Source organism: Mobula hypostoma, chromosome 29 (genome assembly GCF_963921235.1).
Source record: "Mobula hypostoma chromosome 29, sMobHyp1.1, whole genome shotgun sequence".
In the NCBI taxonomy this organism is placed as follows: Eukaryota; Metazoa; Chordata; class Chondrichthyes; order Myliobatiformes; family Myliobatidae; genus Mobula; species Mobula hypostoma.
Window position 1 is genome coordinate 6,676,690 of NC_086125.1, and position 16,329 is coordinate 6,693,018.

At 46.6% G+C, this 16,329-nt stretch overlaps 1 protein-coding gene across 2 annotated transcripts in view; it reads left to right on the forward strand.

Annotated features, from left to right (window-relative positions):
* LOC134339422 (adenylate kinase isoenzyme 5-like) overlaps positions 1-16,329 on the forward strand; it is a 136,415-nt gene that overhangs the window by 101,416 nt on the left and 18,670 nt on the right. For both annotated transcript variants that reach the window (XM_063035900.1, XM_063035899.1), the window contains exons 11-13: positions 4,251-4,286; positions 7,874-8,037; positions 12,675-12,791. In XM_063035900.1, the coding sequence (XP_062891970.1) occupies positions 4,251-4,286; positions 7,874-8,037; positions 12,675-12,791 (317 nt within the window). The remainder of the gene's footprint in view (positions 1-4,250; positions 4,287-7,873; positions 8,038-12,674; positions 12,792-16,329) is intronic.

Below are 16,329 nucleotides of genomic sequence, written 5' to 3' on the forward strand. Positions count from 1 at the left end.
TATTATTCTCCATAATTTCTGCCACCTCCAGCGGGATCCCACCACTAAGCACATCTTTCCCTCCCCCCCCCCCCCGCTTTCCGCAGGGATCGCTCCCTACGCGACTCTCTTGTCCATTTGTCCCCCCCATCCCTCCCCACCGATCTCCCTCCTGGCACTTATCCTTGTAAGCAGAACAAGTGCTACATATTCCCTTACACTTCCTCCCTTACCACCATTCAGGGCCCCAGACAGTCCTTCCAGGTGAGGCGACACTTCACCTGTGAGTCAGCTGGGGTGATATACTGCATCTGGTGCTCCTGACGTGGCCTTCTATATATTGGTGAGACCCGATGCAGACTGGGAGATCGTTTCACTGAACACCTAGGCTCTGTCCGCCAGAGAAAGCAGGATCTCCCAGTGGCCACACATTTTAATTCCACGTCCCATTCCCATTCTGATATGTCTATCCACGGTCTCCTCTACTGTAAAGATGAAGCCACACTCAGGTTGGAGGAACAACACCTTAAATGCAAAATAATCTGCAGATGCTGGGGTCAAAGCAACACTCACAACACGCTGAAGGAACTCAGCAGGTCGGGTAGCATCAGTGGAAAAGATCGTCAGTACTGCAGGGGGAAGGGGCAGAGGCCCTATAAAGAAGGTGGGAGGAGGGTGGGAAGGAGAAGGCTGGTAGGTTCCAGGTGAAAAACCAGTAAGGGGAAAGATAAAGGAGTGGGGGAAGGGAGGTAGGGAGGTGATAGGCAGGAAAGGTGAAGAGAGAATAGGGGAAAACACAATAGATAGTAGAAGGAGGTGGAACCAAGAGGGAGGAAGTAGGCAGCTGGGGGAGGGGGAACAACACCTTATATTCCGTCTGGGTAGCCTCCAACCTGATGGCATGAACATTGACTTCTCAAACTTCCGCTAATGCTCCACCTTCCCCTCGTACCCCATCCGTTATTTATTTATTTATATACACACATTCTTTTTCTCTCTCTCCTTTTTCTCCCTCTGTCACTCTCACTATACCCCTTGCCCATCCTCTGGGCTTCCCCCCTCCCCCTTTTCCTTCTCCCTGGGCCTCCTGTCCCATGATCCTCTCATATCCCTTTTGCCAATCACCTGTCCAGCTCTTGCCTCCATCCCTCCCCCTCCTGTCTTCTCCTATCATTTCGGATCTCCCCCTCCCCCTCCCACTTTCAAATCTCTTTCTAGCTATTCCTTCAGTTAGTCCTGACGAAGGGTCTCAGCCCGAAACGTCAACTGTACCTCTTCCTAGAGATGCTGCCTGGCCTGCTGCGTTCACCAGCAACTTTTATGTGTGATGTCATTCCCATGAGTTTTCTACCTGAGAATAACTCATTGACAAAAACAAGAGATTTGTAAGGTCCAGTTGAAGTTTTGGTGAAATGCTTCTCTGTGCTCATACACAGGTCCAAAGCTTGCTTTCCACGTTTAAGGACAGTTAGCACAACACTTTACAGGTGACCTGGGTTCAATTCCCACTGCTGCCTGTAAGGAGTTTGTACGTTCTCCCCATGACCGCGTGGGTTTCCTCCGGGTGCTCCAGTTTCCTCCCACAGTCCAAAGATGTACCGGTTGATAGGTTAATTGGTCACTGTAAATTGTCCTGTGAGTGGGCTACAGTTAAATCGGGGCAGCACAGCTCAAAGAGCTAGAAAGGACAACACTCTGCTGTATCTCAAATAAGCAACCAATAAATAGATAACAAGGGTTAAATTTCACTCAGGTTTATGGTGATCCAGTTTGTATCAAAATCTTCAAGAAGGCTTCTGCTCGAGGATAAAAAATGCTCTCATGAGCACCTCCTCCCAGTTTCTGAAATCTCTACCTATCTACCTTGGTTTGATGATTCTGATTGAAGGTTGGTAGCTTTTGACTCGTAGATTTCTCTGAGACTTTCAAAGGGACCCAGAATGGAATGAGGTCATCGCGCCAGGAGAAAGCGATTAGAGAGGGACTGTCAGCAGCTTGTTATTAGGATGGTGACCCTGTTTGTGTTCCAACTGCTCTGGACTGAGAGAATGGGATCCTCTCCTTTCCCCTCAGGCTGGTGGCATGGATCATAACTCAAGTTCTCATTAGGTGGCATCCTGGAGAGCAATATACATGCTTCTAACACTCTTCTTTGTGGGCCGTATTTCACTGTTAACAGAGCCTTCCATGTATATGTAGCTCTTAGACAAAACACACTACCAAATGGTAATGGACAATCTGCAATATGTGGGTGTGTCAATTTTGCCAGGTCAAAGGTCACGTGTGGAACTCAAGGGCGGTCAGTTATAAATCCAGAACTCTCTCTCTGCTGTGAGCCGCACCCCTTTCTCTCTGAGCCTGAGCTATCATTGATCATTAGTTCATGAGAAATCTACAGCAACACACACAAAAAGCTGGAGGGACTCAGCAGGTCAGGCAGCATCCGCGGAGACTCTCAGCCTGAAACATTGACTGTTAATTCCTCTCCATGAACGCTGCCTGACCTGCAGAGTTCCTCCGGCATTTTGCGTGTGTGTGTTACTGTGGATTTCCAGCGTTTGCAGATTGTCGCTGCTAATGAGGAATAGGCCTGCTTTTGGACTGGGATGAGACCTGGTAAAGACGTCGCCATTTTCAGATCTGATCTCATGCAAATTCAATTGACTTTATTTCTGACATCCTTCACATATATGAGTAAAAATCTTTACGTTATGTCTCCGTCTGAATGTGCAATGTGCAAATTATAGTAATCTGTAATAAATAGTATGTACAACAGGACAGTCAATATAGCATAGAAATACAATTGTGTCAGCATGAATTAATCAGTCTGATGTCCTGGTGGAAGAGGCTGTTCCAGAGTGGAGTCTGTACATTCTACCTGTGACCTCTGGGCTTCCTCCCCGGGATCTCTGGTTTCCTCCCCCATCCCAAAAACTGTCAAATACCCTTTACTGAGGGTATGTGTCAAACAGAATCGAACTGCACCTCTTCACTTGCCTACAGCCCTCAGGACACAACACTGAATTCAGCTATTTCAGATAACCAACCTTTCCTGTTTGAGTCAGGACATTGATGAGTCCGATGTTAATTCACCCACCCATCACATTACTGCTGTTTTTCTGTCTCCACAGAGGCTGCCTGACCTATTGAATATTTCCAGCACTTCATTTCATCTCAAATTAAGGGCGTTTGTTGCCTTATGATTACACAGACTGACAACTGTTTTTCTTTGCAGCTCTAAGCACGCTAGGGTAGCATTTAGTGTGGTGCTAGTGAACTGGATTCAATTCCTGCAGCTGTTTGGAAGGAGTTTGCAACACCCTCCCTACGACCATAGGGCTTTCCTCCCACATTCCAAAGACGTACGGGTCCACACATTCATCAGAGAGAGGGGTGTAACAGTTAGGCACTGTGGGCTCATTGGGCCAGAAGAGCCTGAAACCGTGCTGTATCTCCAAAATAAAAAACAGCTTCTGTAAATTGATGTAATTATAAGAATACCCTCTTTGAAATTCAATGAAATGTTGGAAATTTCATTTCCTACTGCTTTTATTTACCTATCTATCTTTCTGTCTATCAACAGTACCTGTCTTTCTATATACACAGCGGGACAGACCTTTCCAGCCCTTTGAGCCACACCACCCACCAATCCTCCGATTTCACCCTACCCTAATCACAGGACAACTTACAATGACCAATCAACCTACCAACTGGTCTGTCTTCGGACTATGGGAAGATACTGGAACATTCGGAGAAAACCACGTGTGGGATCTCTTCTCAGAGACAGAGGAGCTCTTAGTGCCAATCATTTGTTCTCTCCTAAAACAAAATGGACCAGCTTGGTCTCTATATCACCATACATAATCCATCTCCATAACTCCCCATCTGTGCTAGTGTTACTCCACGTTCAGTTCTGACAAAAGGTCACTCATCTCTGACCTCAGTGCTGTTCCTCCCTCCACAGATGCTGCTGTTTCCGGCATTTTCTGATGATATATCCATGGAGGGTTGCTTTTTTCAGAATATGGATCTTCTCACTATCGGGTGACACAGGTGTAGATCTCACCTTGGTGGGCAGCTGGTTACCTATCCTTCACCTGCCTCGTATAGTTGGTTGACTCATGGTCTTACTGAAGGACAGAACCGCAGATAGGATTTAACACACTCATCTTTCCTGATTTCTCCACATGGTAGGAGAAAAGTCATCAAACCAGTGGGGTAAGTTCAATCTGAAGTGTGAAAATCTAAATGTTTCTTCTTGTATCTTACAGAAAAATTGAAGGCCACCAAAATTATCTTCGTGATTGGTGAGTAAAGTCATTTTCACTCATTTCTGTTTTCTAAAGGTAAGGCTGTAATGATCAAATGTCATGAGAATGAGTAATTCCCAGTAAATTACAGCACATTGCAGTGAAATCTGAGCCATGTTCCTTAAAGTGAAAGGGGAATTTGATAGAGGTGTTTAAAATTATCAAGGGCTTCAATAGAGGAGAAACTGTTATAGAAAGCAGAGGAAAGGGGGGGAAAGGTGACTGGCAAAGGAACCAAGAGGGGAGATAAGGAATTTTAAAAATGAGAAAATCTGCAGATGCTGGCAATCGAAACAAAATGCTGGAGGAACTCAGCAGGCCAGGCAGTATCTATGGAAAAAAGTATAGTTGACACTTTGGGCCCAAAATCTTTCCGCTAGAATTTTAATTCCTGTAACTTTCTGAGATCAGGGAAGTGCAGCCGAAAGGAAGGATTTTCCAAAAAAAAAAAATCGACAGAAATTTAAAGAAAGAACCAATTTTAGACCTCTGAGGAAAGAACGGGACTAATTGGGTTAGCCCATTCAAAGAGATAGTACAGATATGATGGCTGAATGGCCTTGTATACGGGATAAAAGCAAGGTATAGTTCTGTTGGGTATTGTTCTGTTTGGGAAGGCTGCCTGTGCCCTGAAGCTCGCGTCATCCACGTGCTCACCAGCTCCCAGTGCAGTAACAGCAAGACTTCACGATTTTCAACCTTGCTTTCAAATTCCTCCGCAATTCCACACTGCTCCCCGTAGTTGTGACTTTCTTCAAACAGAATCAGATTTATTATCGTTGACTTGCAGTGTGAAATTTGTTGTTCAATCCAAGATCTCTGGTGATTTCTTTTTTTACCAGATCAGCACATTGAATCTGCAGTACTTCTGTCAGAAATTGGAACAGAGCATTGGACCCTGATCTTCACGGGCCCATCAGACCCTACTTCGCTCTCAGTGCTTGAGGGTAAAGGGGGCCTTGCTGTTCACGACCAGGAAGCTAACTCCAAGAATACCTTCATTCTAGTCTCTACATCATCACTAATTGAATCATGGTGTCGTTATCAACCATAGCGCAAACACTCGCTCTCTAATTCTGGTCCTAGCTTTAATCCTCTACCTACTTACTTAGTTACTGCCTGTTACACTGCTGGCGATCAGGGTTGCAAGGAAGGTCCTCCATCTCTGTCCATCTTGTCGCACACAGATACAGAAGGCTGCTTCCTTGCTGTTTCTGTGTCACTTTTGACTAGTCAAGGTTGTTAGCCCCAAATCTGGAAGACCAGTGGACCACTTTTAGTCTGGCCTCTACCCTTTGACCTGTTTGACATGGGTGATCCTACCAAGAGCCAAAGCACAAAGCCCTGACTCCAGGCAACAGAGCTCTCTGGGTCATTAAGGCACGCAGTCCCCAAACACTAAAACATCACTGTGGTCCTCTGGGAGGAATCCCACACCTAATCCTAGATCTAATTCTATCGCTAATCCCAGACCTGACCCCATAATGGCATGATAGCGTAGTGGTTAGCGTAGCGTTTTATACTGCTAGCAACCCAGATTCAATCCCACCGCTGGCTGTAAGGAGTTTGCAGTGTTCTCCCTATAATTCCATGGGTTTCCTCCGGTTTTCCCCCACATTCCAAAGACGTAACGTTTATTAAGTTGTGGGCATACTATGCTGGTGTTGGAAGCATGACAACACTTGTAGTCTGCCCCCAGACTGTGCTGGGCATCGACACAAACAGCACATTTGATTGTACGTTTCAATGTATCGATGTATAAATAAAGCTAATCTTATAACTAATTATATACCTAATCCAGTAACTAATCCTATACCTAATCCGAAACCTGATCCAATACCTAATCTGGTAATTAATCCTATAACTAATTTTATACTGAACCCTATTCCTAATCCTCCACCTCCCTAATCCAATTGTACATTCCTTTATCTGAAATTCTGAAATCCAAAAAGCTCCAAAAACCGAAGTTTTTCTCGCCAACAGCTGGCGTCACTCAGGTGTGATGTGACAGCGCTAGCAGAGGCCGCCAGGCGTCAGTTGTAGCTCAGCGCTCGTACTGGTTACACCTGCATTTGCTGTTCGCTGATATTGTGTGTTCACTGTCGACTTTGCGTTTAATTTCACTGTGAAAACTGCAGATACCCCTATAGGTAACAATAAGAAAAAGAGAAGGAATCTTCTCTATCACTATCAATAACGCAGAAAGTGGAGTTCTTGCAGAAACTTGATCGTGGTGTGTCTGCGCGGCATCTTACTGAAGAAAATAGTGTCGGAACTACCACTGTTTATGATTTAAATAAACAGAAAGACAGGTTACTGAAGTTTTATAGTGACAGTGACAGTGACGTTTTACATTTATTCCAATAAGTCATTTACCATGTGTTTGATTCAGTTTATTTAAAGCTGTATATTTTTATGTTTTATTGAATGTTTTTGTCGGAAATAAAATTTCTTCTTGTCATTATTCCCTAAACAATACAGTATAACAACTACTTACATAGCATTTACATTGTATTCGGTATTATAAGTAACCTAGAGATGATTTAAAGTATATGGGAGGATGTGCATAGGTTTGGTGTGCCGCTGGGTCCTAAAGCCCACAGGGACTTGATTAGATTATGAGGACACTCAGTCCTTGTTTATTGTCATTTAGAAATGCATGCATTAAAAAAATGATACAACGTTCCTCCAGAATGATATCACAAGAAAAACACAGGACAAACCAAGACTAAAACTGACAAAACCACATAATTATAACATATAGTTACAACAGTGCAAAGCAATACCATAATTTGATAAAGAGCAGACCATGGGCAAGGTAAAAAAAAGTCTCAAAGTCCTGATAGACTCATCATCTCACGCAGGCGGCAGAAGGGAGAAACTCTCCCTGCCATGAACCTCCAAGCGCCGCCAACTTGCCGATGCAGCACCATTGGAAGCACCCGACCACAGCGGACTCTGAGTCCGTCCAAAAACTTCAAGCCTCCAACCAGCCCCTCCGACACAGCCTCTCCGAGCACCATCCTCTGCCGAGCACTTTGACCCCGCCCCGGCCACCGAGCAACAAGCAAAGCCGAGGACTCGGGGCCTTCTCCTCCGGAGATTCTGGACCACACAGCAGCAGCGAAGCAGGCATTTCAGAAGTTTCACCAGATGTTCCTCCGTGCTCTCACGTCCGTCTCCATCAAATCAGGATTGTGCACGGCACCCTACTTGACAGATAACAGACATCACCACCGGAGTGGCCGCTGTGAGCTGTGTCACGCCACCATCTTCTCCTCCTGCTTACTGTTTAGTAACAGTAACTGAGCATACGCGGTTTTTGGTATCGGGGGGAGGGGGGTCTGAAATCCAAAAAATTCTGAATTCCGAAATGCAACTGGCCCCAAGGATTTCGGATAAGGGACTGTGGACCTGAACTTGGCTCCCTCTGTGTGGTGCAGTGGTACTAATTTTCCTGTCACACAGCTGAGGGGCGTGCTGCAAATGTAAGCTCCTTTTGAGGGCGTTTTTCACCAAAATGAGAGGAAGGTTTGTACATAGACGAACGAACGAGTCTCCCGGTAACCTGTGCTGCGTTTCAGGGGGCCCCGGATCAGGGAAAGGGAGCCAGTGCATGAAAATAATGGAGAAATACGGCTTCACGCACCTGTCCACAGGGAACCTGCTGCGGAAGGAGATAACCAACGAGACGGAGCGAGGGAAAAGGATCAAGAAGATAATGGTCGAAGGAGGCTTGGTTCCACTGGTGAGTACTATGAGTGTGCTGTTCCCCATCACCTACCGACCTGCATTGCTGTTCCAGTAAATGAAATGGAGTCCAGTAAACTGATCTCGTCCTCCTTTCTACACCATAACCTTCAATCCTTTCTCCTCCTCCTCCAAAAAAGGAATTCCTATTAACCTTGTCATTGCGGCTAAAGCGTTTCCCTTGTAGCTCTTCTCTTGGAAAACATAGCAGGCCATTTTCCCACATGTCAATACAGCAACGTAATAATGTTCTATCTGTTCTAGTGATGTTGGTTGAGGATAAACATTGGTCCCAGCACAGCAGAAGGGAATTTCCTGGTTCCACAACTCTAGGTCAAACACACACCAGATTTACAGAGATTAATAATCCCTATAGGGGCTTTACTCCAAAGGTTAAGCTCAAACAGACTAAATTCAGAAATAAAATCAGCGTGATGCCTTATCATAAATGCTTGTTCTCTTTACATAGATTGTTGGATATTTTACATTGCCTTCCTCAAAGTGATAGCCTTCCTGTTCCATTTTCCAGTTTCAATGCCCTCCAAAACTGTTGGCATAATCTCTTTGCGTGCTGGTCAGGCTGGGAGTGGCATCGGTTCAAAGCCAAGTCTCAAATGTCCAGTGCACCACCACAGGTATCAGTGAGATGCCTTTCTTTTAAAAATTATATCCAGCGAGTCTTTCTTTCTCCCTGGATAGGTCAGTAGGAAGCAGTGTTGACTTACACAGAATCAGGACCGGAAAGACAAACACTGGAGGCAAATTGCTCTCTACAGTACCACGGTCAGTATTATCAATATATCCAACACTCACAGCACGCTGCAGGAACTCAGCAGGTCGGGCAGCATCCGTGGAAAAGATCGGTCAACCTTTCGGGCCGGAACCCTTCGTCAGGACCGTAGGGGGAAGGGGCAGAGGCCCTATAAAGAAGGTGGGGGGAGGGTGGGAAGGAAAAGGCTGGTAAGTTCCAGGTGAAAAACTAGTAAGAGGAAAGATACTTCCGGCAATTCTTTCCCCCTCCCTTCCCCTATCCCTATGTCACTCTGCCCCCTCTCCCAGCTGCCTATCACCTCCCTCATGGTTCCGCCTCCTTCTACTACCCATTGTGTTTTCCCATATTCTTTCTTCACCTTTCCTGCCTATCCCCTCCCTGCTTCCCCTCCCCCACCCCTTTATCTTTCCCCTTACTGGTTTTTCACTTGGAATCTACCAGCTTTCTCCTTCCCACCCTCCCCCCACCACCCTTATAGGGCCTCTGCCCCTTCCCTCTACAGTCCTGACGAAGTGTTCCGGCCCAAAACGTCAACCGATCTTTTCCACGGATGCTGCTCGACCTACTGAGTTCCTCCAGCGTGTTGTGAGTGTTGCTTTGACCCCAGCGTCTGCAGATTATTTTGTGATCAATATATCTACACCCCCTGACAGTTCCAGAGGACCCAGTGAAATCAAACTGTATAGCACAGTCGATCTCTTTGTTATGCAGCTGAAAGTGGGCTTCCCACAGAACAAAAATAGGACAATAACTGCTTCACATCACTGTCGTCGGGTGTGTGTTAGCCTTGCAGATTCTGATCCATTTCCCTCACTGCAGACGTCATACCCCCTGTGACACAACCTTTGGAGCACTGGAGGTAAGAGGCAGCACTGTGGTGCAGTCGGTGGATCCGCTATGCCTCGGTTCCAGGGTCCCGAGTTCAATCCTGACCTCTGGTGCTGTCTGTGTGGAGTCTGCAGCCTTTCCCTGTGCCACATGGGATTGCCCTGGATGCTCCAGTTCCCTCTCACATCACAAAGCAGCTTAATTGGTTGATGTGGATGAATGGTAGAAGGCTGAGGCGGGGTTGATGAGAGTGTGGGGAGGGTAAAATCAGATTACTGTAGAGTGAGTGTAAATGAGTGGTTAATAATTGGCACAGACTTGACAGGCTGAAGGGCCTTTCACTGTTGTTTGATTCTGTGATATTGCCCCTGGAATAATCATTTATGAGAACGCTGAAGAAACCAGGCGCCCACAGACTCAGTCACAAGATGCAATGATAGTTTTATAGAGTCAGAGATCACCAGTCAGGGTTCGGTTCCCATCGCTGAATATGAAGAACTTGTATGTTCTTCCCGTGACTGCAAGGGTTTCCTCCGGGTTCTTGGGTTTCCTCCCAAATTCCAAGGGTGTATGGGTTAGGGCTTGTGAACTGCAGGCATGCTATGTTGGAACTGGAAGCGTGGTGACACTTGTAGGCTGACCCCAAGCGTGGTGCTAGAAGTTTGGTGATATTTACAGGCTGGTCATTGATGCAAAATGACACATTTCACTGCATGCGTGGATACGCAAACAACAAAGAAAGCTAATCTTTAATCCAGTACCTTTGTCTTTCCACCCCACTCTACCAACCCTCCTATTCCCCTGACGACTCTCACATCCTTTTGTTACCCATAATGGGGCCATCAAACGCCAGTCAGCCACCAATGACCAACCACACTCAAATCCAGGACAACAGGTTCCAGCTGCTCCACCATCAGCTCCATCCCACTGCCTCACCTTAGTCCTAGGAGGCACCGTCATCAACCTTGAGGATACTCAATATCCGCCCAGTAACTCTGGCTACAGATCCCCTTTAGGTCCTATCAGAAGCCTAGAGAATCATAATGTTACTCACAGGTAGATACAGAATAGGTTAAATGGAAGCCTGGTCCACATTTAACCCAATCACAGCTGATTGGTGTTTTGACTCTAATTTAGCTCCACATCCCCAAGCTAATACGTCAAACATAGACTGCCACCCTTATGGAGAAAATCACCATTTGCTAGAATTTTTCATGCACCTCAGATTTAAATGACCAGCCCCAAATCTCGTAACTGTGTCCCCTTACCCAATACCTCCCATTGGCGAAGACATCTTGACACCTCCTTGTCACGCCCCCTACAGAGCTGAGATGCCTCGGTGTTCACCCCTCATTCTAAACTCCAAAGAATATAGGTCCAAGTTCTTCAGCTGCTTGTGATAGAACCCTTCTCTCATCGCAGGAACCAGTCAACGAAATGCCATAGAGAACAGCTGTTTTCCTCCAATCACCTTAAAATTATTACGTCTTCTTGTATTAGCCATTTCCACCCTGGGAAAAAAAGAGATGCTGGATTTCTTCTCTTATCATCTTATATATTCCTATCAAGTCCTCTTCATCTTCCTTCACACCAAGGAGGAAATCATAGTTCGCTCAAACTCTTCTGATAAGACATGATCTCTAATTCTTCAACAGCATCCTGGCAAATCTCCTATGGACCCTCTCTAAAGCTTCCACATCCTTCCTATAATGAGGCGACCTGAATTAAACACAATATTTCAAGTGTGGTCTAAACAGGGTTTTATAGAGCTGCAACTCTACCCTCACCATTCTTGAACTCAATACCCCGCCTAACACACCACATGCCTTTTTTCCCAACACACAGAGGGGTAAGTGTGTGGATCATGCTACTAGGACCAGTGGTAGGGACACGTAAGGCACTGTGTGCTCATTTAAAAACTTGATTAAAAGGTTGGTACAATATCATGCCACCCTGTCAGCTTGCGAGGCAACTTTGTAGATCTATCGACACAGATCCCATCCCAATATCCCTCTCACAACACGCTGGAGGAACTCAGCAGGTCGGGCAGCATCCATGGAAACGATCAGTCAACGTTTCGGGCCGGAACCCTTCGTCAGGACTGTAGGGGGAAGGGGCAGTGGCCCTATAAAGAAGGTGGGGGGAGGGTGGGAAGGAGAAGGCTGGTAGGTTCCAGGTGAAAAACCAGTAAGGGGAAAGATAAAGGGGTGGGGGACGGGAGGCAGGGAGGTGATAGGTAGGAAAGGTGAAGAAGGAATAGGGGAAAACACAATGGGTAGTAGAAGGAGGTGGAACCATGAGGGAGGTGGTAGGCAGCTGGGGGAGGGGGCAGAGTGAAATAGGGATAGGGGAAGGGAGGGGGAGGGAATTACCGGAAGTTGGAGAATTCTATGTTCATACCGAGGGGCTGGAGACTACCTAGACGGTATATGAGGTGTTGCTCCTCCAACCTGAGTTTAGCCTCATCGTGGCAGTAGAGGAGACCATGTATGGACATATCTGAATGGGAGTGGGAAGCAGAGTTGAAGTGGGTGGCTACCAGGAGATCCTGTCTGTTGTGGCGGATAGAGTGAAGGTGCTCGATGAAGCGGTCCCCCAATCTGCGTCGGGTTTCACCAATGTAGAGGAGGCCGCACCGGGAGCACCGGATGCAATAGATGACCCCAACAGACTTACAAGTGAAGTGTTGCCTCACCTGGAAGGACTGTTTGGGGCCCTGAATGGTGGCAAGAGAGGAGGTGTAGGGACAGGTGTAGCACTTGCTTTGACCCCAGGATCTGCAGATTATTTTGTGTTTCCAATATCCCTCTGTTCCTCCAAACTGTTAATAACCCTTCCCTTCACCTTGTACTCTGCCTTCAAGTTCGACCTTCCAAAGTGAATCACTTCACAAGTTTCTGGATTGAACTCTGTCAGACACTTCTGGGCTCAGCTCTGCATCCAGTCCATGTCCTGCTGAGGCCTACGTTGGCCTTTACTGTGATTGATCTTGTAATTGGTGATTGGCCTTCTGACTCTGGCTCTGTTGTTTTCAGGGAGTAACGCTGGAGATTCTGAAGGATGCCCTGTTGGAGAATCTGCAAGAGACAAAAGGCTTCATGATTGATGGTTATCCCCGGACCTTGAAACAGGCTGAAACATTTGATCAATCAGTGAGTGTCGAGGTTGCCTACACACCTACTCTCCTCCCACCCACTCCTGTCCTCATCGGTCCCTCAGAACCTCCCCATGTTAAAATGCAAAGTTGAAATATTTTGGGACCGGGAGCGCCAATGATTCCCTGTTAATTGGCATTGGTTTACCATTGCACAGAGTTACAGAGAAAAACTTCTGTGTGCCATCTACTTGCAGGGCATCCCATACACAGGTACATCAAGATAGTGAAAAGGAGAACAGAATGCAGAATAAAGTGTTACAGTTACAGAGAAAGTGCACTGTAGGTTGACGATAAGGTGCAAAGGCCACAGTAAAGTAGATTAGGAGATCAAGAGTTTGTCTTTTAGCATTGGAGATCATTCTTCCTTCAAGAGTCTGACCCTGTCACAGGTGGCATTGCCAGTGAGAGCAAAGGAAAGGAGCAGAGTCTGCAGTGTGGAAATCAACATGTATTGCATTTGCTTGTTTTTCATAAAGCTGGTCCTCTTTGCTCCAGATTTCCAGGTGATGACAAGTTTGACAAGCAGATGAACCAGAAAGTCTTTGTTTGGTTGTCACCATCACTTTGTGTATTCACAAAGAATGCAATACTCAGAATGCGTATGATTGCATTCTGTGTGTGTATTTATCTCTGTATGTACATATCCACTGTGTGTGAGAGAGAGAGAGATTGTGAGTGCGTTTGAGTGGAGAGAGTGTGTCTGAGAGGGAGGGAGTATGTGTATGATAGATAGTGAGTGTGTGTGTGAGAGAGAGAGACTGTGTGTGTATGTGTGTGTGAGAGAGAGAGAGGTTGTGTGTGTGTGTGTGTGTGTGTGTGTGAGAGAGAGAGAGAGATTGTGTGTGTGTGTGTATGTGTGTGTGTGTGTGTGTGAGAGAGAGAGAGATAGTGTGTGTGTGTATGTGTGTGTGAGTGTATGAGAGAGAGAGAGGTTGTGTGTGTGTGTGTGTGTGTGAGAGAGAGAGATTGTGTGTGTGTGTGTGTGTGTGTGTGTGTGTGAGAGAGAGAGATTTTGTGTGTGTGTGAGAGAGATTGTGTGTGTGTGTGTGTGTGAGAGATTGCGTGTGTGTGTGTGTGAGCGAGAGAGAGATTGTGTGTGTGTGTGAGAGATTGTGTGTGAGAGAGAGAGATTGTGTGTGTGAGAGAGATTGTGTGTGTGTGAGAGATTGTGTGTGAGAGAGAGAGATTGTGTGTGTGAGAGAGAGATTGTGTGTGAGAGAGAGATTGTGTGTGAGAGAGAGAGTGTGTGAGAGAGAGAGAGGTTGTGTGTGAGAGAGAGAGATTGTGTGTGAGAGAGAGAGATTGTGTGTGTGAGAGAGAGATTGTGTGTGAGAGAGAGAGATTGTGTGTGAGAGAGAGAGGTTGTCTGTGTGTGTGAGAGAGATTGTGTGTGTGAGAGAGAGATTGTGTGTGTGAGAGAGAGATTGTGTGTGAGAGAGAGAGGTTGTGTGTGTGAGAGAGAGAGATTGTGTGAGAGAGAGAGATTGTGTGTGTTTGAGAGAGGAAAGGGATGTTGCCAGAATTTATTGCCATCTGAAATTGTCCTTGATAGGCCTGTGGGTGAGCTGCCTCCATGAACGTCTGTAGTCTGTGTGAGGATGGTGCTCCCTCAGTGTTGTACCTGGACAGTTCCAGGATTGAACTTGAAAGATGAAGAAGCAAATCGGGATAGTGTACGGCTTGTAGGGGAACACTTGGTGCTGGGGCTCCCATGTGTCTACTTTCTATGTCCTTTTTAGAGGTGATGGTGGAAATCTGGGCAAGTAACTACTCTGTGTCTATGTGCCCATGTGTACACGTGTTCTTTGGAATATGTGCAACTTGGTGTGTGTTCACATACAGCACATGCAAAAATGGGTGCACGCTATGTGACGGTGTGCCTTTGTGTGGCCATGCTACACACAGGTGTCTGAAATTTTGTGTGCATCCTTTAGTACGTATGCCATGATTATATGTATGTGTACATACTCACATGCACGTGTGTCTGAGAGAGAGGCAGTGTGTTCTGTACATGCTAATGGATGAGAACCCTTACAGTAGCCTGGTGAAAGTACCAATACACACACAGTGCATGCATGAACCTGTGAATACACACGTGCATTTGTGTTTGAATGCACACACAAGTGCAGACACGTCTGCGTGTACAGGTGCACCTTTCCGTTTTTGAATGGAGAACGATAGTAACCTCCCCTAGGTGACAGTGGACACCGACTTTTGGCATGTCAACACGATCCCTTGCTCCAGCCTGGAAGAAGTCGGATGTGCTGCAGTTCTTTGCTGGAATTTCCGAAAAGCATCGTTGTGGCGGAGAGAAAGGCTCCAAAACTGGCCATCAAAGCTGTCCAGCCCATCACCAGCACCTGCCTCCCACCACCAAGGACAAGCATATCGAACGATGCCAGAGAAGGACCAGTCACATCAAGGGGGTTTCCACCCACCCTGCTCGTGGACTGTCTGTCCCACTCCCATCACGGAGGAGCATCTCCGCAGCATCCACGCCAGGACCACCAGACTCAAAAACGGTGACTTTCCCCAAGTATGAAGGCTGATTAACACCTCCACCCACTAACCCAGCCATCCAATCCCCCAACCACCACTACTTCATTATTTCCTGGGGTCAGAGTCACCTGATGTGCAGACACTCCAGTGCACAGCGTCTCTTTATGTTCCCACTATCAACCTATGTATAGAAGCTGCCTTATGTATTTATGTTTACCGTGTTTTATTGTTTTTTATTCTGCATCAGATCTAGAGTAACAATTACTTCGTTCTCCTTTACACCTGCCTACTGGAAATGACATTAAACCATCTTGAATCTTGAAGTTTGTCAACGCTTTAGATGTCTCAGTGCCGAAGAAGAACTTGGTGATCTGCCTCAAAGACTGTCATTCAATAGCACTTACGTCCGCAGTGATGAAGTGTTTTGAGGGGTTGGTGATGAAGCGTATCAGCTCCTGCCTGAGAAGTGATTTGGATCTGCTCCAATTTGCCGACCGGTAAAGCAGGTCCACAGCAGACTTCACCTCACTGGCTGCTCACTCAACCCTGGAATATCTGGACAGCAAAGATGCATACATCAGGATGCTCCTTATCGACTACAGCTCAGCATTCAATATCACCAGCCCCTCAAAACTAATCAATATCCTCCAAGACCTTGGCCTCAGTGTCTCTTGTGCAATTGGATCCTCGGTTTCATCACTTGCAAACCCCAGTCAGTTTAGATTGGTGACAACATCTCCTCCACAATCTCCATCGGCACAGGTGCACGAGGCTGTGTGACTGGCCCCCCTGCTCTACTCGCTTCATAACTGTGTGACTAAGCACAGCTCCAATGTCACGTTCCAGTTTGCTAATGACACCACTGTCATGGGCCAGATCAAAGGTGGTGATGAACCAGCATACAGGAGGGAGATTGAAAACCTGGCTGAGTGGGGTGCCACAACAACAACCTCTCACTCAATGTCAGCGAGACCAAGCGGCTGATTATTGACTTCAGGAGGAGGGAATCAGGGGTCTATGAGCCAGTCCTCATC